At 31.7% G+C, this 26,523-nt stretch overlaps 5 protein-coding genes and 1 long non-coding RNA gene across 6 annotated transcripts; 3 read left to right on the top strand and 3 right to left on the bottom strand.

Annotated features, from left to right (window-relative positions):
* The first annotated feature begins 398 nt into the window (after nucleotides 1-398).
* Nucleotides 399-4,658, top strand: LOC115875254 (syntaxin-8). Its single transcript, XM_030890673.1, has 5 exons — nucleotides 399-667; nucleotides 724-912; nucleotides 979-1,202; nucleotides 4,295-4,387; nucleotides 4,446-4,658. The coding sequence occupies exons 1-5, from the start codon at nucleotides 636-638 to the stop codon at nucleotides 4,607-4,609; spliced, it is 702 nt and encodes a 233-aa protein (XP_030746533.1). The 5' UTR covers nucleotides 399-635; the 3' UTR covers nucleotides 4,610-4,658.
* Nucleotides 4,658-11,936, bottom strand: LOC115875253 (cytochrome b-c1 complex subunit 2, mitochondrial). Its single transcript, XM_030890672.1, has 8 exons — nucleotides 11,783-11,936; nucleotides 11,575-11,711; nucleotides 11,203-11,509; nucleotides 10,799-11,058; nucleotides 9,730-9,850; nucleotides 9,463-9,673; nucleotides 8,544-8,701; nucleotides 4,658-4,854 (listed from the first exon to the last, which is right to left on the bottom strand). The coding sequence occupies exons 1-8, from the start codon at nucleotides 11,825-11,827 to the stop codon at nucleotides 4,774-4,776; spliced, it is 1,320 nt and encodes a 439-aa protein (XP_030746532.1). The 5' UTR covers nucleotides 11,828-11,936; the 3' UTR covers nucleotides 4,658-4,773.
* Nucleotides 11,937-12,408: 472 nt separating this feature from the next.
* Nucleotides 12,409-13,060, bottom strand: LOC115875211 (NHP2-like protein 1 homolog). The gene is made up of 2 exons (XM_030890613.1): nucleotides 12,914-13,060; nucleotides 12,409-12,857 (listed from the first exon to the last, which is right to left on the bottom strand). The coding sequence occupies exons 1-2, from the start codon at nucleotides 12,914-12,916 to the stop codon at nucleotides 12,477-12,479; spliced, it is 384 nt and encodes a 127-aa protein (XP_030746473.1). The 5' UTR covers nucleotides 12,917-13,060; the 3' UTR covers nucleotides 12,409-12,476.
* Nucleotides 13,061-13,381: 321 nt separating this feature from the next.
* On the top strand, nucleotides 13,382-16,105 carry LOC115875251 (vacuolar protein sorting-associated protein 51 homolog). Its single transcript, XM_030890671.1, has one exon. The coding sequence runs from the start codon at nucleotides 13,693-13,695 to the stop codon at nucleotides 15,916-15,918; it is 2,226 nt and encodes a 741-aa protein (XP_030746531.1). The 5' UTR covers nucleotides 13,382-13,692; the 3' UTR covers nucleotides 15,919-16,105.
* A 353-nt stretch (nucleotides 16,106-16,458) lies between these two features.
* Nucleotides 16,459-24,299, top strand: LOC115875249 (protein GPR107). Its single transcript, XM_030890670.1, has 6 exons — nucleotides 16,459-16,696; nucleotides 16,753-16,863; nucleotides 16,917-17,207; nucleotides 17,261-17,911; nucleotides 20,466-20,740; nucleotides 23,903-24,299. Exons 1-6 carry the CDS (start codon nucleotides 16,610-16,612, stop codon nucleotides 24,048-24,050), a joined length of 1,563 nt encoding a protein of 520 aa, XP_030746530.1. The 5' UTR covers nucleotides 16,459-16,609; the 3' UTR covers nucleotides 24,051-24,299.
* On the bottom strand, nucleotides 24,085-25,171 carry LOC115875250. Its single transcript, XR_004048986.1, has 2 exons — nucleotides 25,053-25,171; nucleotides 24,085-24,822 (listed from the first exon to the last, which is right to left on the bottom strand). It is a non-coding gene; the product is annotated as an uncharacterized LOC115875250 (long non-coding RNA).
* Between the last annotated feature and the right edge of the window lie 1,352 nt (nucleotides 25,172-26,523).

Here is a 26,523-nt window from a genome sequence, read left to right as displayed (position 1 = left end):
TGGCCTAAGCTGCCAGGACTATCCGGCGTGCTAATAAGATCAAAGATTATTCAACCTTTGTTGCTGGTACTGGGATAGAATCCGGAAGCCGTCTTTTGCGGGATTTAAATAATTATTGAAAAAGGGCTGTGTCAAGACTAATTTAGAAATTTTAATTCTATCTATGAAGATGCCCAAGGATAGGCGTGTTAAAAACTTATTAAAAATAAATTTCATGTAATAAATTATTAAGGAATAATCAGAGGGATTAATTTAGAAAATTCCCATCCCTGTATGTGACACAAAGTTTGTGATACGAATTTATCCATTATCATAGGCATATAAATAACTATTTATATATGATTCCATGTTACCATTATCTATGGACAATACGAAAATAATGACACATGATTGACACTGGACAGTGACATGGGCGATGTCATTGAGATAAAGAGAAGATATGAAAATATTTTTCCAAAACACTTTTTTAAAAGAGCTTGAAAATCTACAAAAATATACAGTATTAATTAATAATATGTAAAATATAAAACTGATGAGGTTTTGAATTCCTCCCTTGTCGCGCCTTCCTTAAAGACAACTGAAATCTTTTTTGTATTAAATAAATACATGAATTGCTTTATACCAAAACTACTGCAATGGCTCTGTTATTTCTCGGAGAAGATACCTGGTAATTGAACTAAAACCACATATTATCTTGACATTTTCTGTTTTTAAATACTTTAGGCTTTTGGAGCACGAATCGTGTGAAAAACTGCAGAGGGAGATTATGGAACAACTAACCGAACGACAACAATATCCACGAAACAGCGATAAATACGGACAAATCTCCGCCACTATTCGCTTTAGATTAAAGCAATTTAACAGCGAAGTACAGCAATTAAAGTCAAAATTAGATACATCAGTTTCATCAATGTATCCTTTTGATATGGCTGTGAATTCATTTATTTTTCTATGACAGTTTCTTAACAAATTTGTCAGAACTCCAGCAGAATCAGAAAGACGAAGCAGACAAATTGAGGTGTTACAAACAAAATCAGTCCATATGAAGAAGATCTTTGATGATCAGGTGTCGATGAAAGCTATGCAAGAAAGGAGAAATCTGTTGAGTGATACAGATTCGGAATGGGCTTCCGCTTCAGCAGGCACATCAGAGAATCTATCAGTCGATGAGTTAAAAGCTAGACAGCAACGGATGTTAGGAGGTCAGTTATGTAGGGTGATCCAGTGTATAGAAAAAGCTTCATCGGAGGTTTTCAATTTTTGTAATTTTATGTTTTTGTAATATTATGTTTTGAATATATTTTTCATATTAAATACAAATACAAATACTTTATTGCCGACAAAATGATCTTCCCGATCACAAAGCAACTTCACAGAACCACGGTCACGCTTGCGCTATTATACCACACTATTATACCAGCTAATTAAAATATGTTTTTAGATTAAAGATGTAGCTTTTTAAACGGATTATTGTTTTTTTTTGCTTAGTAGATTTGTCACGAAGTTACCATTCTAAAATTATATTGTCATATTACAGTTGAGGGTTGGAACCTTTGGTGTTAAAGGGTGTTACACAGCAAAATAAAACACTGAATCACCACAATACACCAAAACACTTAAAAGTGTTTTAGTGTATTGTGGTGATTTAGTGTTTTATTTTGCTATATTGTCATAGTTATACTATGTTAGTGATTTTTAAAATACTAGGTATAATATGATATGCTAATATTATACAAAAAAAATTATTGGACAAAAAATACTTCAAAAACTGAAAATCTGATATGAAGCTTTTTAAAAAAAAATGGTTACACCTATTTTTCTCTAAAAAATATTGTGGGATCAAAAAAATGGCCTCCCAGTGGCTTATAAAATGATTTATTAATTTTTTATGTGCCTACCCCTGTATGTCATTTTAATGAATAAAAATGCCTAAAATAAGCATTTAAATTAGAAAAAAATGTAAAAAATTTCTAGTAAAAAAAAATTTACTGAATATATTGCTCTTTTACCCAGACACCCTCAGGGGTAAAATGGGTGTTTTCGATTATATATATATATATATATATATATATATATATATATATATATATATTATATATATACAGTGTGACCCACTCAAGACCGGGCACCCTCCATAAAATCTGTGTTTATAGTCCGATTTTGATGATTTTTTTTTCAATGTCATGTTATTTCACAAAAAACAAGGCCTACTTAATAAAGTTTTTGTGGTGAAAAATTTGCAAAATCATATTAGCAATTTTTTTCAAAAAATTTGAGTACACCCCTACATTCGGCATCCCCAAAACAGTTCTGTACAAATTTCGTTTAAAAATATTAATTATTAATAATTCTGCAGTTAAATTAAATAATTCCCTATTTTTGCCAATTTAACGATGAGTTATCACGTAACCCTTGAAAAAAACAATCCACAACAATGGGTTTTATTAGCTGTCAATTCTTGCAGCGTAGAATTGAATATTAATTTAATAGCACGCAGAAAAGTGTTGTATCAAGAAATATTATTTGCATTATGGAACAATTAAATATTAGGGATAAAATTGAAATTATTCGTTTAGTGGGTGATAACTATCTTCAAGCAGGAGAAGCTGCCAGAGAATTTAACAACAGACATCCCGACAGACCTGCAGTAAGTAGAAGCACGGTTCAACGAATAAATAGAGTTTTTAATGAAACTGGTTGTGTGTCAAAATACTTACTAAAAAACAGAAGGCCGGAACATCGAATAAATAGGCGGAATGAGGAAATATTAGAATATTTTCGTAACAATCCTCGTGCAAGCATTAGAGGCGCCAGTGTTGATTTGGATATACCAAGGGAAAATATTAGGAGATGTTTGCGAACTAATAAAGTTAAACCCTTTAAACCAAAGATTTTACACACTTTGGAAAACGGAGATGATGTTAGACGATTAGAATTCTGCTTATGGGCTCAAGCAGAGTATTTAAATAATAGAAATTTCTTAAAAGAAATTTTATTTAGTGATGAGGCAACATTTAGTACAAACGGAGTAGTATCCTCTCAAAATTCGCGATTCTGGGCAGTCGAAAACCCTGAATGGGTGATCAATACAAGAAGACAGTATTCTCAGAAATTAAATGTGTGGTGTGGCATACTTGATGATAGAATCATTGGTCCATATTTTTTTGAGAGAAATTTGAATAGTCCAACGTTTTTGAATTTTCTGATTAATGACTTTTGGGATGCAATACATAATTTACCATGCCAAACCCGTTTGAATTTAAAATTTCAATTGGACGGATCACCTGTGCATAACGCGGCAGTTGTCAGGGAATGGTTAAATGAAAATTTTGAAAATAAGTGGATAGGTCGAAATAGCCCGCTAATTGAGTGGCCACCGAGATCCCCGGACCTAACACCCCTTGATTTCTTTCTTTGGGGTTTCTTAAAGCAACAAGTTTACAAGTCTAGACCTCAATCTGTAGATGAATTACGTATTAGAATTACAGAGGCTTCTGCAAATATTACACCACAGCAGCTTAGGAATGTAACTGTTAATCTAAGAAAAAGATGCGACAAATGTATTGAACTGAATGGAGGGCTGGTAGAAGCAACTAGAATTATTTGAATATGTTTAACTTATTATTCGGTTATTGTGTTGCTTGTAGTATTTTTATCATTGTTTGTAATAAAATTCGTTGTCGTGGATTGTTTTTTTCAAGGGTTACTTGATAACTCATCGTTAAATTGGCAAAAATAGGGAATTATTTAATTTAACTGCAGAATTATTAATAATTAATATTTTTAAACGAAATTTGGTACAGAACTGTTTTGGGGATGCCGAATGTAGGGGTGTACTCAAATTTTTGAAAAAAAATCGCTAATATGATTTTGCAAATTTTTCACCACAAAACTTTATTAAGTAGGCCTTGTTTTTGTGAAATAACATGACATTGAGCCCTAAAGTACATTTTTGAAACTTTATATTTGAAAAAAAATCATCAAAATCGGACTATAAACACAGATTTTATGGAGGGTGACCGGTCTTGAGTGGGTGACACTATATATATATATATATATATATATATATATATATATATATATATATATATATATATATATATATATATATATATATATATATATATATATTGCTCTTTAATGCTTGACATACTTTTCCTTTTTTTTTCATTTAACAAACAAATTTGGGAATTTTTTTAATAGATGAAGCAATTTCAAAGGTTACTGTGGCGTCATTTTTTTTTCTTGTTGCATATTTCTAGTTTTTATTATACCTTTATTGTCCATATTATAGAACAAGATACGGGCCTGGAGAATTTGTCGAAGATTATATCCAGACAAAAAGATATAGCAGCTGCTATATCAAACGAGGTGGATTTTCATAACGGTTAGATATTTTAGTGTTTAGTGAGTGTTTAGTCAAATTTTATCGATATATTTTTTAGAAATAATTGAGGATATCGGCACACAGATCGACCGAACCGATACCAGAGTTAGGACCGAAACTTCGCACGTTGGTCTGATAGATCGAAAGGATAACACTTGCGGATACTGGATCGTTATAATCATTCTTTTTATTAGTATAATAGTCGTTGTAAGTTTAAAGTAAAATTGTTATAGAAAAAGATATTTTTACAAATAAAACACATATTTTTAAATCTATGGCTCTGCCATTATATTTTTATTTTAAACGTTTACAAATAACAATAATTTGAAAGTATATAATACAATCTTATAAATACACATTTATTTTTTCTGTATAATGAGTGTTTCTTATAGGTCATCCGCATAAGGAACATCGGCCAAGTTGCCCACCGATGCGATTGAGATGTTTTTTCGGGCCTTTTGTAAAACCTGGAAAAAATTGTTATGTAATAAAATGTCTTCATATACAGGGTGTCCTAGGCAGAGCGTGCATTAGAAGTTTCCATAGAGCTACAATATATAGATTTGGGATTTTTTGCACACCATTGTTTCACAAAACAAGATCTATCAATTAAAAATATTTTCAATATGGCAGCACTTCCGGAAATACCGGAAGTTGATAGGAACTTTCTTATTTTAAATGGGCGCCCCAATTTTTTATTACATACTTAAATTCTCTGTTAAATTTTAGGAATTTTGGTCTAAACACGTTTTTTTTAATCGTTTTTGAGAAAAAAAAATATTTAAAATTTTTGGACGAAAAAAACTGCCTGTCAAAAATATTATGTGTATAGCCTAAACGTTAAATTTAGTGATTGCCACAGCCACTGTGCCATAAGAAAAGACATGTGGCTATCTATTTCAAAAATTAAATTGTTCGAATGTCATATAATAATGGCTGCAGCTGTCATGGAGCTTAGCGATTAAAAAATTATCATAAATCTTTTTTTTTTCAAGTGGAAACCTACTTTTTTATTTCACTAGTTAAAAGGCTTTCCAATTTGTCACTTTTTGTTACGTTTTTAAGTTATTTAAGGTTTAAGTTATTTTTAGTTTCAAGCCTCATATTTTTCTTTCTATTTTCAAATAAGTAAAAAATATCAAAGTTGTATTTTTTTAAATGGAACACTCTGTATATTATTACATTTTTAGTTTCTACGATTAAAATAAAGGTAAATTTGATTAAGGTTTATTATACTTAAACCTTACCGTTTTTGAAATATTTTCAAATTTGTGAAACTGCAGCAAAAAATTCAAGGCTTCATTTCTCCAAGGGTATCAAAGTTTTTAATACTAAATATTTACTGAAGTTTATTTACTGATCAGTTATTGTGTTGCAATAATAAAAATAATACTACCTTATGCAGAGTGTCTAAAAATTTATTTTAAATAATTATTACCTTCAAACGGCAATAACTTGTTTAATTTAAATGGAACACCCTGTATATTTTACGAGAATCAGATGCACAATTTAATTGTCTATCAAATTATATTATACCATTTTTTACCTATCTCTTTAAGTTTCCGTAGAAAATGCATTTTCTTCTAATTTATACCAAATTTATTAATATCAATATACCCACAGAATATTGACATTTTCGATATTTTTTTAGAGCAACAAATGTACAAAATGTACAGGTGCTAAAAGCGATATTACTGGCCCATTTGTTTACAAAAAGAAAACTTATTTAAATCTTTGTAAAAGAGTATACCATGCATGCATTTTCTTGTAATTTAGAACTTATTTATCAATATACCCATGGACTATTGACATTTTAGATTATTTTTAAAGATGTACTAAATTTTTAAAGAGTACAGATACTAATATTGTCGATATAATTCGTTTATTTCATTAAAAAATAAAAAAAACTGTTTAAATATTTGTTAAAGAGGATCAATTAATATGATTCCAGTATTCAAACTACATTAACTGACTGTTTGCGTTGATTAATAATAATTGCTCCAAATACTAAAAAACTGAATTTTGTATGGGCATTAGACAGTGTGATAAAAAGTAACACCTTAAAAATGATATTTCATTTTTTAATAAATGCTTATTTATAACAACAGAGACTTTAATTTGTTAACTTATTATTATATTGATTTCTGACTCAAATCCACATTTATTTATAATAATTTAATAACGAACACAATTAAGTATGTAATTAATTAGTATATGGGCGCAAATAATGGTGTTATATTTAATTAATGGTATACTCTTTTATAAAGATTTAAATAGTTTTCTTTTTGCATACAAATGGGCTAGTAATATTATCGTTTTGCTAAAAACGATAATATTACTAGTCTGTACATTTTGTACATTTGTTGCTTTAAAAACAATCTAAAATGTCAATATTCCATTGATATATTGATAAATGAGGTCTAAATTATAAGAAAATGCATTTTCTACGAAAACTTGAAGGGATAGGTAAAAAATGGTATAATACAATTTGATAGACAATTTAACTGTGCATCTGATTCTCCTAAAATATACAGGGCATTCCATTTAAATTAAAGAAGTTATTGCCGTTTGAAGCTAATAATTATTTAAAATAAATTTTTAGACGCTCTGTATAAGGTAGTATTATTTTATTATTGCAACACAATAACTGATCAATAAATAAACTTCATTAAATATTTAGTATTAAAACGTTATACCCTTGGAGAAATGAAGCTTTAAAAATTTTACTGCAATTTCACAAAATTGAAAATATTTCAAAAACGGTAAGGTTTAAGTATAATAAACCTTAATCAAATTTACCTTTATTTTAATCGTAGAAACTAAAAATGTAATAATATACAGGGTGTTCCATTTAAAAAAATACCACTTTGATATTTTTTATTTATTTCGGACACTCTGTATCTTGTAAAAATATTTTTAAATTGTAGCTCTAATAGTCCTTCAGCGAACCCCAAACTTACAATTTGTAAAAATCTCATCGTTTAGCTACAATACTCCGTGTCGTATGTGGTGAACAACCCTGTATATGACTTTAAACGTCAAGTGATTAAAACAATAGATCTGGCTATGTCATATTGTGACACTTTGTTCAAAAAGCAGTATGTGTATCCAATCATCATTTCCAAGCCAACTTTGCGCTTTTTTTTTCGATCATACGGAATATTATTAATAATATGAACTATTAGATATCAATAATGAGCGAAAATACGAGATATATTTTTATAAATACACTTCTTAAACTCTTAAGCAGGCAGTATTTATAATATAGGAAGTTCAAGTAATTCGTTTTCTGACAGATGGAAATACATTATCTGACTGACACTTAATGTCAAAAGAAGCTAGATAAAATCAAGAAAAATATACGTTTTCAAACTAATTCTTAAATAACTTAAAAACGATTTATTTTAGGTATAGGAATACTTATGTTTAGTTAAAACGTAACGAATTGGAAAACCTTTTCACTAGTGAAATAAAAAAAGTGGGTTTCCATTTGAAAAAAAAATGATTTATGATAATTTTTTAATCGCTCAATTCCATGACAGCTACCGCCATTATTATATGACATTTGATTTGATAGCTAGATTTTTGTTTTCCATTTATGTCACAGTGGTAATCACTAAATTTGATTTTTAAGCTATATAAATTTTTTTCGTCCAAAAATATTAAGTTTTTTTTTTCTTAAAAACGGTTAATGTTAGGTATAGAGTGTTTAACATCAATATTCATAGAATTTTAAAGAGAATTTAATTAATTATTCAACTACCGGTGTTTTCGGAAATGCCGCCATATTTAAAATATTTTTAATCAATATCATCTCGTTGTAAAGCAATGATGTGCAAAAAATCTCCCATCTAGATATCGTGGTTCTCTAGAAACTTTTAATGCACGCTCAACCTGGGACACCCTGTACATAGGAGGTTTCTTAATGACACGTTAATATTTACAGGGGTGATTCTTGAACTTATTTAAAGAAAAAAAAACTTCATATAAATGTATATCCTAAACATTCTAATTCTTGAGATACAGAGCGGTTAATATTTCTTGTGAAGTTTTTTTCTTAGAATAGATCCAAGAATCGCCCCCTTAAGTATGACCATGTCGTTAAAGGAACATTGTGCACATATACAGAGTATTCTTTAATTCAATTGCTACTTACGCTGTTCACATCACTGGCCGATACTGAATCGACTACAGAGGCGACTTCCTCTGCGGACAAAGCGGTGCCGGTTAGAGCGGCTTGCGCGCCGTATACTTGAGCCGCTGTCGATCCGCTTTCCAGTTCCGACAGCAAACTGGTTTTCAGCAAGTTTTTACCTGTACAAAAAAAAGATAAACTGTTAAGAATATACAACATAATTTTTTTTTTCGAAGAAAAGGTGGCCTTAGAAAAGACGATCGTTAATCATTTCTGTCGAGTCTCTTTCTGTATACGTTATATTTGCTATAAATGGGACTTAAAAAAATTTGAAAATTAATACTTAAATCAATTAAGGGCGTTTACGAGTCTCTCTCCGTGTTTTTTCCGTTTTAGCGTAAAATACACGTAAAAAAGACCACTAAAGGTCGCTTCTCACTATACCTTCCGTTTCCATTCCATATCCGTTCCGTATTTTTTACTGTATTGACGCTATACGTAAGCTTCCGTTACGAAAGTTTTATTTTAAAAATTTGTACATTTTGAAAAAGGTAATAGATTTAATTGAGAGGCGAAAGAATAAATAAATAATATCAGCAAAATGTTAACAGAGCCGGTACAAATGTAAGAATTTGACTATGCTGTTTCCGATACGCTTACGTTATCGATTAAGAAAATGTCATAAAAAAATAAACGTGACCTTTCACAGCCATGTATTTATTCGGTAAATAATATCTAATTTCTTGGAAATAGTTTTTTTCGTTTTTTTTTCTAATAAAATATTATTTTTTAACAGCTCTCTAATGTCCCAATCTTTAATATAATTCCACTATAGAACATATTTTTAATCTACGATATTGGTCCTATATTTTTTCTTACCGAATTTCACTTCAAAGACTACCGCGACACCATTTTTTTCCTTCGATTATACCGTACTCACCTCTGTTAACGTCCGCATCGGTGACGCTGGCACTTTTGAAAGCATTCACTGCTCCCGGTACAATTTTCTTGGCCGACTTGGCGGGCACGGCCAGCAAAATTCCGACCAATCCCGTGTCTTTGTAGCTTGCATTGATGCCCCTAACTGAATAGCCGTCGGTGCCACCTAGGGCCCTGGGAATGACTCCGTTGTCGTTGGTGCTCCATTTCAACTAAAAACCGTAGTTTTAAATTTTTATTAATAAACAAAAACGCTATAGAAATATACCTGGGGTCCGGCACTGAGGACGTTCTGTAGGACGGCGGCCGCTAGGGCTTCTTTGGGGTTGTTCACCGCGGCCCCCTCGCCAGCGATCGCCACAAAAGCGAAATCGCCCCCTTTGTCCGACCTAGAAAACGGAATTACGTACTTAATTCTGGTTATACAGGGTAAGTCAACGATAGAGTAAAGTCATTATCTCATTTGTTTCGAGTTTTACAAAAAATGTTAAATAGAAAAATTATAGGGGAGGTTAAGATACACATTTTAAAATTATTATAGAGTATACAAGGTGCTTCAAAAAAGTGTGGCGGATACAACATATGTTTTTTTTAAATGCCACCAACACCCTATTTTTTATTTTATTTTTAGATTCTGCGTAAAATTCCATAACTTTTTTATATATAACGTTATTTAAATTTGTTTAAACAAGTTAAATGCTACAGGGCGTTCAAAATATATTTGTGAATTTCAACTACTTAAAATTAAAATCTTAAAATTTTTAAATGGTACACCCTATATATTATTATTTTTTGTGATATATTTTAGGAAACTCTTCAACTTTTATGAAGTCATATACCTATTATTTTTAATAGTTCGCGATTTATTCCAATTTTTTCTATTTCTGTCCATATTTATAAATAATTACGCTATAACATCATAGTTGCCATGACAAAAAGTAATAATTATCAAAATTTCATGTCTGTTAAGCAAGTTAAAAACAACTTGAATTTTAGTTTAATTTGTTAATAATATACCGTATGATCGAATAAAAACGGCATCAGCGATGGCTATGAAATGAAGATCGCTGTCATTTTATATGTTTATATGGGAAATGTCATCGATTGTCATTTCATAGCCATCGCTGACGCCGTTTTTATTCGATCATATGGTATAATAATACAAAAATGGTAGAGATAATAGTTACAGATTTTCAGTTTTGGGGGAGCACCTTGGAGTTTCTGAAGCACCTTGTATGCTCTATAATAATTTGAAATGTGTATATTTTCTTAATTATAGTAAACCTAATATGGAGCTTTTTTGAAAGTCTGTATAAATTACATAATTATAACCTTACCTAATTTCTCCGCCCTTGTAAGGACTGGGATTGGAGACACCTTCGTTGGGCTCCAAGTTCAAAGACTGAGCGAACTGCGTCAGACTGGAACTATCTATTCCAAAACCAACTACAGCCGCTCTGCTTGAAGTGAAGGTATTGGCAACGTAGTGTTGCAATGTTTCGCAGGAAAGTTTACCTATTTGAAATTTGGGAACAAACTGGGAATTGCCCAACCCTGTTCTGTAGGCAGCTTTGTGAAGTAAGTCAAGTGCACGTAACTATAATTGAAAAAAAATATACCTATATTCAATAATAATACTAATAAAGTTATACTTTATGTATATATATATACAAAACCGCTTGACTTAGAAGCACAAAATTTTGCACAAAGTAGTGTATTATTATTATTCAAAAAAAGATACCTGCAATGGTCGAACTGCCAAGTCAATCTTTAACCGATCTCCAAGTTCGGATAGTTCCCAGGGTTTGAATACTTGCTCAGTAGCCACTTCTTTCAAGAAAGGTAAAACTTGCTCTACAGCTTTTCTGGTGCCTTCCAAAGTATAAGAGATAGTTTCACGGTCTGCTGTAGCAGTTAGGCTAGCCCCAACTTGCTGTATGTTACGGATAATAGCAAACTGGGATGCGTTTTTTGTGGATAATCCAGCGGCGGTACGGATAACGTGTACAGCACCGAGATTATCGCTGGTTTCGTAACGCGATCCAGCTCTGAGAGTTTAAAACAAAACTTTTATGTAAGATCTTAATAAGAGATAGTTTAAAGAAGTAAATACCTGAACGTGACGGAAATTCTGGTCAAAGCGGATTCATTTTCTGCTGCTACAACTACCAGTTTGTTAGTGAGAGTAGTGGTTTTCAAATCGTAATTGGCGATACCATTAACTGGAGCCACTTGAGAATATCCTCTGGCCTGTATATGAAGAAAAATAAGTATCGGAATTACATAAAACGATTGTGGAAACATGCAGTTCTAAAACCTACCGTTACTATACGGAGTAAAGGTCCTTTGGTGATCGAAGAAGCCATTCTTACAGTATTAGATAAAGTTATTATATAATTGAAGAAAAATTCGGCTTCTCTTTAAAGTCCAGCAGCTGACATCGATTGAACTGACAAGTGACAGTTTTCTGACAAGCAAAAAGTATATGATATCTGATATCTTGGATCATATATTCAAAGATGGGCTTCTAAATACTAAAGCGTTTATATGATACGTAAAAAACATGTTGTAAAGGCCCGTGCAGAATAATACTCATCCCTGATTAAAATACAATCTTCTTTACAAATTTTCTAAATTTTTTTAGAGAAACTTTTCTTTTTTGTTATGAGAAAAATACATAAAACCTTAAATTAAAATATGATTAAGCCAGTCTGTAAGGAATCACGCCTTTTAGATGTCTATAGTATCCTAATTTTTAATTTGCGTGCAATCTTGTAATTTTAGGAATTCAAGCAATATTCAGAGCAATATTTTACTAAAATCTATAGGGTTAATCATTTATACAATACCATCCTTGTAAAAGAATACAGTGTCTTTATTTTCGATTGTACATTATATGCATTCTGATTTAAAATGTAAATTTCAAGTGAAAAAATAATTCAAAACATAATTTCCAAGAAATTTATTTATCCTTATCATTAAATTTACAGTATAAAAATAATTGTACTCATAAACTTAGACTAATAAGCGTTCAATTTCCAACTGTATTGTTTGGATTTGGGATTTCAGCTGCGAGCCCTCGTTAATAGTCACACTGCTGGCTATTACCGATCTGGACACTCCGCAGGCTCTTCCCAGAGCCTGTTTGGATCGCACGAACACGTAAGGCACATTTTTATCTTCGCACAACAACGGCAAGTGCATAAGAATTTCGATAGGCTCCGCATCGGCTGCCATAACTATAAATTCAGCAGTGCCTCTGTTAAGCGTCTTGGTCACTTCGTTCGCCCCTTTGCGAAGCTGCTTGTAATTCAGTGCCTGCTGAACCAGATTCAAAATCTTCGTTGTTAGAGTTGGGTCGGCCAGAGGGTATGCTTTTGGATTCACTTCTTCCGCCTTTAATAAAGATTATCAGTTAAAAAAGTTTTAGATATGTTGTGTATTATTCTTACCATGTTTTCCAAGATTATTTATCGAGTAGGAGTGTGATAAATGCAACCTCTCGGCGATTCTTCGCTTCACGGAGGAGCAAATTCGAAGGAAATTTGCGTACCGCGTGTGGAAACAACAAAACGATATTTAAAAAAGTGAGGTTACGTTGTATAAATTTTTATTTCTTCTTCATTCTTGATTAGTTTGCGGTCTCAGTTGCCAGGACTATCCGACTGGCTGATAGTTTCCTATCCAATTCTTTTTTCAGTAAAAGACAAGAGAAGCTTGTTTAAGCGTCTGATTCGGGGCCATTTTAGTTGAATATTAATAAACTGTGTGTATTAATAAATATAACGTGTCAAAAAAAAAATGCTGGCAGAATGTCGTAAAGGCAAGCGGCCATATCTCAGAAGAAGAAGAAGAAGATTGTTTTAAATGTTTTACTGGTTGCCCATATTTTTCTAAACTTTATGCAAACCTTAAAAATAATTGTTTTCTTGGCTTCATAAAACATGTAATTTAAAGGAAAATAGTTTACCACCGATATTAGAAAACATACATGCGGATATTTGTTTTAAAATAATTTTTTAAACCGTTTTTTAAAAATAAAAATAATGGCCACCTGCATTATTTTGACAGTTCTCAAATGTTTTTAAAAATGGATGTTCTTATTTTTTGAATTTCATATAAAAAAGACATTGTAAATATGTTGTTATTATTTTAAAACAATTATTCATACAGACAAGAACATATTTTTTGTGTTGGGAGTGATTAAAAAAATATTTCTTTGGGCCTAAAAATGGCAGAGAAAAATCCGAACCAACTGGATATAAATGGTCCTAATTTTAATCCAAACATGTATCTAGACAAAATATTCAAGGAATGTACGTTAAGACAAATAATGGATCACGAAAACGAGATCGTCAAAGATACACAAACGCTGCATTCCGATATGCAAACCTTAGTATACGAAAACTATAACAAATTTATATCGGCCACAGACACAATAAGAAAAATGAAAAACGACTTCAAAAAAATGGAAGATGAAATGGACCTGCTCGCGTCAAACATGGAATCGATCACTTCATTTTCGGATAAAATCAACAGTAATTTGCAAGAATCTAGAGACAAGATAAGTCATTTGTCCGGTGTTCATAATTTACTACAAAGATTACAGTTTTTGTTTAAGCTTCCTGCTACACTAAAAGGGAGAATGGAGGAAAAGAACTATATTCAAGCAACACAAGACTATCTCCATGCACAAAGAGTCCTACAACAATACGGAGACCTACCAGCCTTTCAAGGAATAAAAAGCGATTGTGTGTCAATTTTAGAGGAACTGAAAGATGAACTAAGGAAGCAATTCAGTAACCCAAGCGCTTCAACCAGAGAATTGATGGAATCAGTTGATTTACTACTTCAATTAGAAGAGCCAGCTAAAGAATTATGTTTAGAATTTTTGTCTTCGGCTGAGAAACGACTCAGTGAACAACTAGTCATATTAAAGGATCAAAGTGAACAGAGAGACATTGTTGAATTTGTTGATTTAGGATGTTCTGGGTTCCTCAGTGATTTGTGTTTGATTATTGCCTCATTCAATGATATGTTTATAAGTAGAATAAATACAGATAACATAGAAAATAGTGAGATTTTTGAAAATTTTGCTGCAGTAGAGCTAGAAAACTTTGTAAAAGATAACATGCAGAAATATTTTGATTTAGTACAAGGCAAGGTGGATTTAGAACAAGATATTGCAGACACCAATACACTGGTACAAGCTTTAGATCGTTTCTATATGAGAATTGAAGGAAACAAATTCTCAAAGGATATTAATTTCACTGTGATGGCCACCGACATCATTAACAATGCTGGCAGAAAACAGTGTAAAGCACATTTATCCATCTTGAAACAGGCCTTTGCCGATACTTTAACCAAGGTAAGACAAGCCTTGACTACACCCAAATTAATTAGTCAAGATGACTCGTCTAAAAATCTCACTGAACTTCTAAATTCCATGATTGTAACAGTGGTAGAGAAAACAAAGGGTGTATTACAAGATCTTGTTGCTTTTGTAAGTCCAGAGATATGTTTTGCTAAAAAGACTCAGTTCAAGGAAAGTTTTTGCATTGATAATGTTCGAGAAGGTCTAGTGGTATGTTTCCTGCACCATCTTACAGCATCTATTCAGAATATCTGTTCTGACGGGGTCCTGGATTTAAAAGCACCCCCTACACTTATTCTGCTCCTATCAAAATTTTGTTTGGACTTCCGTAATGCCAGTGTGCACTTTCTTCTTTCAGAAACCGATGAAGTGTTTCATATTAACCATAAAAGAAATGGCAATGCCTTGACTAATGAGTCAGAAATCAGTAATACCATGCAAGAAACTGCACAGTATTTATTAAATTACTACGTTAGACTCCAGGGGTACAATTGTTCACAGATGTTGAGAAAAAGTGTGGAGACTAGAGACTGGTTGCATACCATCGAGCCTAGGACTGTTAGGGCTGTTATGAAGCGAGTGGTTGAAGATATTTCAGCTATAGATGCTACAGTTGCGCTGCTCTACGAGGATCAAGGCACTGCAACAGGAAATAGCAGCGATTCAAGTAGAAAAACTCACAGTATTTCTGTGTCCAGGCACCAGTATCGTTCAAATTGGTCCAGTTATACACCAAGCCACTTAGATTCGACTCTAGTTTCAAACATGCACAAGCTATTCAGCGAGAGAATTGAAGTGTTTTCACCAGTTGAATTCTCAAAAGTATCAATACTAACTGGCATAATAAAAATAAGTTTAAAGACTTTTATAGAGTGTGTTAGGTTGAAGACGTTTAGTAAATATGGACTGCAGCAAATTCAAGTCGATACGCATTATTTACAGTTGTATTTGTGGCGGTTTGTTGCAGATGAAAATCTGGTACACTTTTTGCTGGATGAAATGTTGGGTTCTGCCGTGCATCGATGTCTGGAGCCTGTTTTGATGGAACCTAGTGTTGTAGATATAATCTGTGAGAGAGGCTGAAAAACTATTGTTACATGTATGTTTGTTATTATTAAATGTTTTTTAATTGTTAAGTTCTGTTAAATGTTTATTTATTATAAATGCTTTATTTTATGTAGAATCTTGTATACTAGATATAGGTCTTTGTATAAGTCAACCTACTGTATTAGTTATTTGTACTGGATGTTAATATAAAATTATAGAGCAACTTCTTTCAATTTTTAAATTGTTTAAACAAAATTGTTCTTTTGTCTGTCAAAAAACGTAAATAAAGAAAACCACAGATCAACCGCTAGATTACATACCAAAGATTACTTGACTAACAATCAGGGTTGGTAAGTAAAAAACCATTGAAAAAAACGTTGTTTATACCTGTAGGAAAGTTATTTTACAATGAAGTAAAGAAACGTGTGCTTTTCATAAATAAATCAAAAAAACAGCTCACTGGTTTTGTACTAACCTTGATGTTTTGGTTTTGTGTCAACCCTGTTTATATATGATTGGAGTAGTCTACAGTGTCTTCTTAATTTGTAATCTGTGGTATTAAAGATAAACAATATTCTGTGTACGTGTTAATTTGACAGAAGTTTGTTGACATTTGATATTTGTGGATAAAGTGGCGAAAAATTAAATAAAATTTCCTTTTAAAATAATATAATGATCTATAAAAACTCGTATAGAAGATAGTAATTTCATACCACTTTTTATAATCATGGTTTTATCCAGCTTTATTGTGATATCTCTTTTGGTGTTTATCCTCTCTACTAGCTTTGCCAGAATTCACAAACTTGAAATATCGGTAAATTACGTTTTGGTAATGTTTACAAGGACTTTACACTTTTGTTATCTTTCCAGAACGATGCACGAAGATACATCGATCTCAGTACTTTCGGCTTTTACCAAGGAGGTACCCTAGAAGTTACGCTTACAAACTTTTATGCCATACCAGACAATGACTCATCTTTGGTAAAGTTTTCTGGTTTATATACATTCTCTCCATGATCTTAATTGTGTTTTAGTTTGGATTTATCTTATACCGCACAGTTAACGACAAAACAAACCCTTACATGAACGCCCATCAAGATTCCTGCATTCTACAGGAACGAATGACCAATGAGACAAACATTGTTTATTTTCTGATGGATCTCAAAAAAAGGCAGCTTAAAGTTGAATGTACTGATAAAACAATCTCCACAATTCGCGTATACAACAGTAAAACCGCTAAATCTACCACAGTAGCATCCTGCAAAGACTTTTATCTGGATATGAGTGCAGTTACAACGAACGATCACACCTATTATAATTCTTCAGTGAGTACACATTGTGAACCATTGTTAATTGACTTATTATTATTATTTTTTAGTTTGTTATTGAAGTGGAATCAATAATGGCAGAGGGATTATACAATTTGTTCTTTCACAGTTGTCCCAAGTCTGATTTAGAAACCTTGGTCAATTTCGAAATGGAAATAATCGAACGAAATACAGAAAATTATTTATCCGCTGGCGAAATACCTTTACCAGCCTTGTATTGCATGATGGCCATTCTATTCTTCCTTTCTGGTATGTTCTGGGTGTTCCTCCTCAAACAATCCAAGCATCCAGTGTTTAAAATCCACTACATGATGGCGGTTTTGGTATTTTTGAAAGCCCTATCCCTGGCTTTCCATGGAGTAAACTACCATTACATTGAGAGACTTGGATTTCATTTAACCACATGGGCTATACTGTTTTATATAGCGCATTTGCTTAAAGGAGCCCTGCTATTTGTGGTTTTGGTGCTGGTCGGTACAGGGTGGACTTTTATTAAACACGTTTTAACACCTAAGGACAAGAAGTTGTTTATGGTGGTGATTCCACTGCAAGTGTTGGCGAATATCGCGCAGATCATTTTGGAGGAGAGCGAGGAGGGGGATAGGGAGTATCTGACGTGGAGAAACGTGGTGATATTGGTGGATTTGTTGTGCTGCGGCTGTATACTGTTCCCGGTCGTGTGGTCCATAAGACACTTACAAGTAAGTCAACAATATAATACAATATAATTGTTTTAATAATACATTAATTTCTCCAAAAAAGCCCTATGGGTATTTCGCCACTGCAAGAGAATCTACGAAATAAAATAGTTATTTTTTGTAAACACTGCTGGCGTTAATGGAGGTTTCGGAAAGTATATGTCTTTCCGTCGTCGGAAGCAAAAAAAATGATTTTTTTTAATTTAAATTTTTTATTTTTAATTTTAATTTTTCTTTTATTTTTTTAATTTTTTTAAAATCTTTTCATTTTATTTTTATTTTTTTTATTCTTTTCTATTCTTTTTTCAATTTTTTTAATTTCTTTTGTCCTTCTTGCAGTGGTAGTATCTATAGTAGGATTTTTTTTCGAGAGATGAATTCGCCACATATGTGGGTATAGACATTTTTTTAATACATTAATTGATTGTTGTTGATTAATAATTGCTCCAAATACTAAAAAAAACCTGAATTTTGAATGTGTATTAGACAGTGCGGTAAAAACAACACCTTATAAATTTTACTTCATTTTTTGACTAATGCTTATTTAGTCTGTTACTATAATTTTTTTTGGTATTACACAGGTTGGCTCATTTTTATCTTGTCCCATATTAAGCAGGTTTTCTTTAACTTTTTTATTTTTTGAGCTTTTTAAAAATCAATAATTTATCAAAAACATTGAGAAATTTAGAATTTATAGTTTTTTTTTGTTTCAAGTTTTAAAGCGTGTTTTACCAAAAATGGCACACACTGTCAAATAAATAAAAATTGCATTTTTTAAATGGTACACCCTATAAAGGATTTCATTCACCTCATCGACACGGAGTATCGTTGGAGGACTAAGGCTACAATTTAAATTTATTTTCAGAAGGTACAGAGTGTCCCAAATCAAGAGAAAATATCAAAGTTGTATTTTTTTAAATGGAACACCCTGTATATTATTACATTTTTAGTTTCTACGATTAAAATAACGGTAAATTTCATTAAGGTTTACCGCACTATAATCTTATCGTTCTTTAAATATTTACGTTTTTGTGAAAATACAGTAGGTAACAATTTTAATGCTTCATTTCTCTGGGCGTATTTAAGTTTTTAAAACCAAATATTGTACTGAAGTTTTTCTATTCCCTAAATTTTGTGTTGCAATAATCAAAATAATACTATCGTATACAGGGTGTCTAAAAATTTATTTTAAATAATTGCTAACATTAAACGGCAATAACTTGTTTAATTTAAACGGAACACCCTGTATATTTTACGTGAATCAGATGCAAAATTTAATTGTCTATCAAATTGTATTACACCATTTTTTACCTATCTCTTCAAGTTTTCGTAGAAAACACTTTTTTATATAATTTAGACCTCATTTATCAATAGACCCAGGGAACATTAACATTTTAGATTATTTTTAAAGATGTAACAACTTTTCAAAGAGTACAGATACAAATATTGTCGATATAGTTCGCTTATTTCATTTAAAAATAAAAAAATATGTTTAAATATTTATAAAAGAGGACAAACTAATATGATCCCAGTATTCAAACTACATGCATTGATTGTTGTTGATTAATAATTGCTCCAAATACTAAAAATGAATTTTGTATATGTGTATTAGACGGTGTGGTATACATATGTACCTTATACATTTTATTTCAATTTTTGACAAATGCTGATTTATAACAACAGATACGTTCATTTTCATAACTTATTATTATATTGATTTCTGATTCAAATCCACATTTACTTGGGCCCGGTGGTCTGGGGGGGGCCCGTTAAAGGTTGTAAAATATTCATAATTTTTGAATTTTATCGGAAAAGAGGGCCCGAATTTTTGCTTGGGCCTTAGGGCCCGACCAGATGAAAAATAGACCCTGTAAGTAGGTATATTTAATTGGTATACTCTTTTACAAAGATTTAAATAAGTTTTCTTTTTGTAAACAAATGGGCCAGTAATATCGCTTTTAGCACCTGTACATTTTGTACATTTGTTGCTCTAAAAAAATATCGAAAATGTCAATATTCTGTGGGTATATTGATATTAATAAATTTGGTATAAATTAGAAGAAAATGCATTTTCTACGAAAACTTGAAGGGATAGGTAAAAAATGGTACAATACAATTTGATAGACAATTAAATTGTGCATCTGATTCACGTAAAATATACAGGGTGATCCATTTAAATTAAACAAGTTATTCCCGTTTAAAGCTAGTAATTATTTAAAATAAATTTTTAGACACGCTGTATAAGGTAGTATTATTTTGATTATTGCAACACGAAATTTAGCAAATAGAAAAAACTTCAGGACAGTATCTGGTTTTAAAAACTTAAATACGCCCAGAGAAACGAAGCAGCATTAAAACCGTTACTACATTTTCACAAAATCGTAAATGTTTCAAAAACGTGAAGTGCGGTAATCCTTAATCAAATTTACCTTTATTTTAATCGTAGAAACTAAAAATGTAATAATATACTGGGTGTTCCAATAACCCTGTATAATAAGTGACTTTTAAAAATTTAATCTCGACACTTAAATCACACTATTTTCAATTTTCTCTCTAGGAAGCTTCGGAAACCGACGGCAAAGCCGCCATAAATCTGCGAAAATTGAAACTGTTCCGGCACTTCTACATGATGGTGGTATGCTATATCTACTCCACCCGCATCATAGTGTACCTGTTGAAAGTGATCGTGCCTTTCCAGTACAGCTGGCTGCACGAAATGTTCAGGGAGATGGCCACGTACGTGTTCTTCGTGCTGACCGCCTACAAATTTAGGCCCGCGTCGCACAACCCTTATTTCGCCCTGTCCGACGATGAAGATGATGTCGACGAAGTGTAAGTTTTTCCACAATTTTTTTTCTACCATACGATCGCAAAAAAAAAAACGGCGTCAAAGACGGCTGGGGAATGAAGATCGATGATAATTTTGGCGAGGTCAAGCTCTATGACGTCTAGAGCTGACAGTTGTTATAGCTAGACAGTTGAAATTTTCACAGATAATGTATCTATGTTGCCGCTATAAGAACAAATACTAAAAACAGAATTAAATAAATGTTTATAAATAAAAAAGTACTTTCACTAAACATTATCTTTCAAGTAAGAATTTTACATAGAATCTTTCAAGTCCTCGGTGGCCGCGTGGTTAAAGCGTGAGGACTTTACGCTGCTATGACGTTTGAGCCGTAATAAGGCAGGTTCGAATCCTAGTCGAGGCCAAGGATACTATAGAGATAAGGATAGTTCGATTCCTATCTTCCTGCACTGTCAGTTTTTTTACGTCATCTACTGACCGAGTTGAAGTTGGCGCTAAAGATTTTAGACAGTGACAGTTATTTTTGCATTTGACGGACGAGCGCACAGTGCGTTGGAAGATAAATTTAGCGGGACAAAAGCGTTTGGTTAGAAATAAGCCAAAAAATGTGTACTGATAAGAATAAATAGTAGACATTCCAATTGATAAAAAATGCATGAATATTCTTTGTATTTCGATACATTTTTATCAACCAAATTTGGTCGTTTTCTGCTCAGCAAGGCAGAGATCATACGAAAACAAAATATTTACAAATGCTTATACATTTTATTAGAAAGCCAAATTATGTTGAAGATTGCCAAAGGTATGTACTTTTCTACTGTATGTATATTATTTGTTAAAATCCTTCGTGTCCTTGTTCTGCAGATATCAAACTTTCACTTTTTTTTCAAATATCGATATATTGAATGATGTAGATCTTTTGAGTTACCAATAGTTACCAACACAGGTAGTCATAGTCACAGGGAGTTCAAGCTTAACAGGTGAATGCCCAAAAAGATTCATTTCAATCGGATAGTATAAAAACAAAACAACTCCATCAAAAGGCACTGAGTTTAAAAAATTGTCTTAGATACTTACTATATGAATTTACAATTACCGAGTGTTAAAATTAAAATTAAAATATCTATCTTATTTATTATTTTCAAAATAAAATATATTTTTTTAAAATAAATTATAGAGGGTGTCACAAGATTACAAATTAATTAAAAAAAAACTGCTAAAGAGTTTTTTGATATCATAATTTTATGTATCTGGCAATAGTTTACAATACGGTTTTTGTGTGTCATGTACGAATAATATTATAGTTTTATCTTGTATTTATTTATTAATAAATTAAGTTGTTAATAAATAAATAAATTTAACCATATAGTTGCTATATATTAGACCATTTGCTACGTTCTTAGATTTTAAGTCCCAAACATTGCTTTTGAGATTTTGTCCCGCTAGAATAACCCTCCGCCGCACTGTGGAGCGCTGGTCAGCGCGTGACGTAGCATTCCAGGACGACTACGACAGCGGCGATTTGACGCTTCGTTTTTTTTTTAATTTTTACATATTTTTATATAGTTATTTTTACTTTTTACATATTTATTATTTATTAATACAATTTTTAGGAACGCGTTTCTTCGTTTTTTTATATTCTTATATTATACATTACTTATATTATACATTACTTATATTATATATTCACTATATATTTTTTTATAATGTCTAATGTTGTATAGATAATGAATGGTACGGAACCCTTTGTGCGCGAGTTCGACTTGCACTTGACCAATTTTTTATTTAATCTTTCTATAATTTGTGCTAATTTTTGACAAGTTTTATGTCAATTTTTCGTAAATTGCATCTAGAGATTGACCTCGCCAAAATTATCATCTATCGTCACTCCCCAGCCGTGTTTGACGTCGTTTTTTTCCCGATCATGTGATACATACAGTGTGTTGCATTGCTAACCTCAACATGGGAAATCCCATGTAAATTTTAAACATGATAAGTAAGTTTTCCCCATTTTATTTTATAAAAAAATAAGTAAAAATGATACTTTTTGTGCCGAGGCTGTACGTTTGACGACATAACAGGCAAAAGTAATTTTTGCTCCGAATAGAACATGCTATTTTTTTCAAACGTCACAAATAATTTTGTAAACAATTTTAAACGTTCCAAATAATATAAAAAGATTTAAAAATAATACCTTGTAATTATACCGGGTGTTCCTTAATGATTCTAATATTTAAGGGGGTGGTGATTCTTAGTCCTTTTCTAAGAGAAAAACTTCATATGCATGTATGTCCAAACATCTTAATTTCTGAGATACAGGGTGTTTTCTAAAAAAAAACTGTTTGCGTAATAACTCTGATTTTATCATAGATATCATAATGAAACTTGATACACGTCTTTTATGTATCAAAATACCTTTTTTGGTGGACAAAGAATTTTATTTAGTTCAACCAGTGCCGTTCATACGTGTTTTACACTGAATATTTTTGGAGAAAAAAGTGGTACACCAGTGACTTCTTTTAAAATAAAAATTATCAGATATTTTCAAAAAAAAACTAGAAAATTTTACCAAACCCTGTATCTGAAAAGTTAAGATGTTTAGGACATATATTCATATGAAGTTTTTTCTTAGAATAGGTTCAAGAATCACCTCCTTAAATATTAGCATGTCATTAAGGAACACCCCGTATATCGAGAAACTATGGTAACGCTCGATGAATTTGACACTTAATGTCACTGTAATAATACCGTATGATCAAATAAAAACGTCGTCAGCGATGGATATGAAATGAAGATCGCTGTCATTTTATATGAGAAATGTCATCGATTGTGATTTCATAATCATCGCTGACGCCGTTTTTATTCGATCATACGGTATATTTTCATACTTTTATGCTTAGGCGTTAAAATGACTTTTTTAAATTGTCAATCACGTCGTAAAAATTAATACTTTGTGACGTTTGAACGTTTGTTCTTCTACAGATGTCGCAAAATGATTTTCTCTAAGAAAAGTTACAAAAAGTACACTGTAAACATAATAGAATCTTAAAAAAATCAAATATATTTTGTAGATAAAGACACGGCTTTAAAAAAAATTATTTATTAAATACTAATATATTATTTATTAAATACTATTAAGTAATAATAGTTAATAATAACATTTATTAACATAAATATATATTTAGTTTGACAGAATCCGGAGCGACTGAAGGTTTAAAACGAGTGAATTCGCGTCACGTCAAGGTACCACTCCATCAGACCATCATGGAAGTAACGGAGGAGGAAAAAGATGCTTTATTAGGGCAGAGCGAAAGTAGTCACGAGTACGATTAGTAATACTTAAGCCCAACTAGTGTTACTCTATTTATTTGCTGTGATAGGTTTTCCAGGATTTCCTCGTTTTGAAGAAGAAACAAAAGTTGAAAGTTTAAAGTTATTATTTTAACGGAATATAAAAGAACACTTTGCACTAACATATGTCTATTCCAAAAGTTGTATGCATGTGTATGTAAAAAAATTAATACCTACCTATTTCGTATAATGTTAAGGCTGACTTTAATGAAAGTAAAAAGTTTTGAAGGATTATTGTTGTATTATTTATTTTATAAGAGGTCAGCAGGTATAAAATTGAAATAATCTAACTTGTAGCCTAAAAACTGACAATATTTGAGAATATAAACAGTAGAGGGGATATTTATGTCAATTTTTTATTAGTGTCTTAATGAATATTAATAATCTTTATTTGAATACCTGTTATTTTCTGATGAGTTAATGCCTTGTGTTTTTTTTAACAACTTAAATCACTGTTATTATTGATCAAACTTTTGGTTTTGCCCTACAGACAGTGGTTTTGCACCAGTCCTTCCAGCTCAATGATATCTTACAAACTAGGCAAGCATTTAATCACATTACTATGAATATCTGTATTGTTTTCAATTAATCATTCCACATAGATCTTGAATTAGGTAGTATATAATTCTGGTCGATTATCTTCAATCCAGAGACAAGTATCTGGTCATTTTTAGGCCTTCTGCAGGATATTCGTAACCCCCTCAGAAGTAGCACTTACTTCTTGTTTTGTTTTAATATTATTTGAAGCTGAACACTGAAAAGAAAATATATAGTTAAAATTTAGCGGTATTACCAATTTAGCTGTATTATAATGGGTATATTTTATTCGTTTTATTATTCTTGAATAATATTCGATTGCCCGCCAACTGTCAGTTATTAAAAGTTGAAATGTCAGTTGATTAATTTTCTAAAATATCCAAAAAATAATAAATCTAGTGTAAAATACGTTATTAACTGCATAAAATAATCGTATCCTTAATTTACCTTCTCTTTGAAGTATACGGAAGCAATAATTTAACTTTGTTTAGCAAATTAATCGAAAAAATCATTTGTGAAATCTAAGCAACCAGTAATACACCTTTGGAACAATCAATGCCTTAATATCTCACCGCTCAATCCCGACATAAAATAAGTACTTATATAAAAAACAAAAGACAATCATTTGGGATTCGCAGACGCGGCGTGCGATGTAGACTCTAATCCTAACTTTCTGGCGCTTGAGGAATGCGACGTTATGGGAACTGGCCAGCCCATAATTTAGCCCTCTTGAGTTGTTGTTAGAGAATTGTCTGCAGTCGTACGATGTCTGTCAAGGTAGTCTAATGATGACGAGGCGCCGGTCAATTCTACCACGAAATTCCGCATTCTCAGGTACCTTCGTTTACGGGGGGGATTGTTAAGATTCGTCTAGTCGGAGAGACGACGCTTGCAATTCACCCCGTAAATGCTAGGAGCTATAAACTTGGGAATGTTTTTTGCTACTTTTTTCAATAAATTTAATTTCCCTTACGACCCCCATACACTCGGTTTTAACAGTAAAGAGAATACTCAGAATTTCAGATAACTAAAAATTTAACTGAATATTATTATTGGCACTTAATATCATGGTATCTCAGAAAAATTCTCTTGCTGAAGTTTACCGATTGCAATTTGGACCACCCTGTATATAGTCAGGCTGGGAAAAAATAAAGCACACAAAATTTACAAGTATTTAATTTTATTACACACTTTTTGAATTACATTGAACAAAAAGGTGGACATTCTCCAAACTTCTTTTTTGTATGTGTGTGTGCGCTTTTGTATATAATGACGTCATTTTTCTTATTGTCCATTTGTATAAAAATCTAATCTATACAATGTTAATTTATGTCAAAAAGTTTGGTGCATAAGTGGCCCATATTCTTAAATTCTCTCTTTGTTATAAACAAAAACTGAAAGTAAATTTTGTTTATTCTAATTTTTTTGTTTGAATCTACAGGATGATCCGACCTGTATTCCGGAGACTTGGGCAGCATATTCTGCAGAAGAAAATAAGCAAAAAAGTTCGTATAAATGTATGTCCTAAAATGCTTAGTTTCGGAGATACAGGGTGTAGAAGTTTCATTTTTACTTCGATTTTTTCCTAATAATTTCTGAAGCATGATTTTTTACAGACACCAATTTTCATCCAAATATTCACGTTGCTTCAGAAATTATCTTGAAAAAATCGAAATAAAAACGAAACTTCTACACCCTGTATTTCCGAAACTAAGCATTGTAGGGCATGCATTTATACGAACTTTCTTACTTGTTTTTATCTGCAGAATATGCTGCCGCAGTTTCCGGAATACAGTTCGGACCACCCTGTATATTATTTTTCTTTATCTTAAGGACTGGTTATAAGTCCATTGTTAAATATGTGTGGTAAATATTATTAACTAAGTTTAATCTACTATGACACTCTAGGAACTTGATA

This window comes from Sitophilus oryzae, unplaced genomic scaffold (genome assembly GCF_002938485.1).
Source record: "Sitophilus oryzae breed Bouriz unplaced genomic scaffold, Soryzae_2.0 scaffold_1356_pilon_pilon, whole genome shotgun sequence".
NCBI classification, from domain to species: domain Eukaryota; kingdom Metazoa; phylum Arthropoda; class Insecta; order Coleoptera; family Curculionidae; genus Sitophilus; species Sitophilus oryzae.
This window is presented reverse-complemented; position numbering and strand designations above follow the sequence as displayed.

What these genes read in the sequence shown, in the direction of transcription:
- LOC115875254 (XM_030890673.1), top strand. Translation starts at nt 636, where the DNA reads ATGGCTCTGTTATTTCTCGGAGAAGATACCTG. An exon ending in TTTCTCGGAGAAGATACCTG is followed by an intron (nt 668 to 723) that starts GTAATTGAACTA and finishes TAAATACTTTAG; the next exon opens with GCTTTTGGAGCACGAATCGT. An exon ending in GATACATCAGTTTCATCAAT is followed by an intron (nt 913 to 978) that starts GTATCCTTTTGA and finishes CAAATTTGTCAG; the next exon opens with AACTCCAGCAGAATCAGAAA.
- LOC115875253 (XM_030890672.1), bottom strand. Translation starts at nt 11,827, where the DNA reads ATGGCTTCTTCGATCACCAAAGGACCTTTACTCCGTATAGTAACG. An exon ending in CTTTACTCCGTATAGTAACG is followed by an intron (nt 11,712 to 11,782) that starts GTAGGTTTTAGA and finishes CTTCATATACAG; the next exon opens with GCCAGAGGATATTCTCAAGT. An exon ending in TCCTCAGTGCCGGACCCCAG is followed by an intron (nt 9,674 to 9,729) that starts GTATATTTCTAT and finishes TACGGTTTTTAG; the next exon opens with TTGAAATGGAGCACCAACGA.
- LOC115875251 (XM_030890671.1), top strand. Translation starts at nt 13,693, where the DNA reads ATGGCAGAGAAAAATCCGAACCAACTGGATATAAATGGTCCTAATTTT.
- LOC115875249 (XM_030890670.1), top strand. Translation starts at nt 16,610, where the DNA reads ATGGTTTTATCCAGCTTTATTGTGATATCTCTTTTGGTGTTTATCCTC. An exon ending in CAGACAATGACTCATCTTTG is followed by an intron (nt 16,864 to 16,916) that starts GTAAAGTTTTCT and finishes ATTGTGTTTTAG; the next exon opens with TTTGGATTTATCTTATACCG. An exon ending in GGTCCATAAGACACTTACAA is followed by an intron (nt 17,912 to 20,465) that starts GTAAGTCAACAA and finishes TTTTCTCTCTAG; the next exon opens with GAAGCTTCGGAAACCGACGG.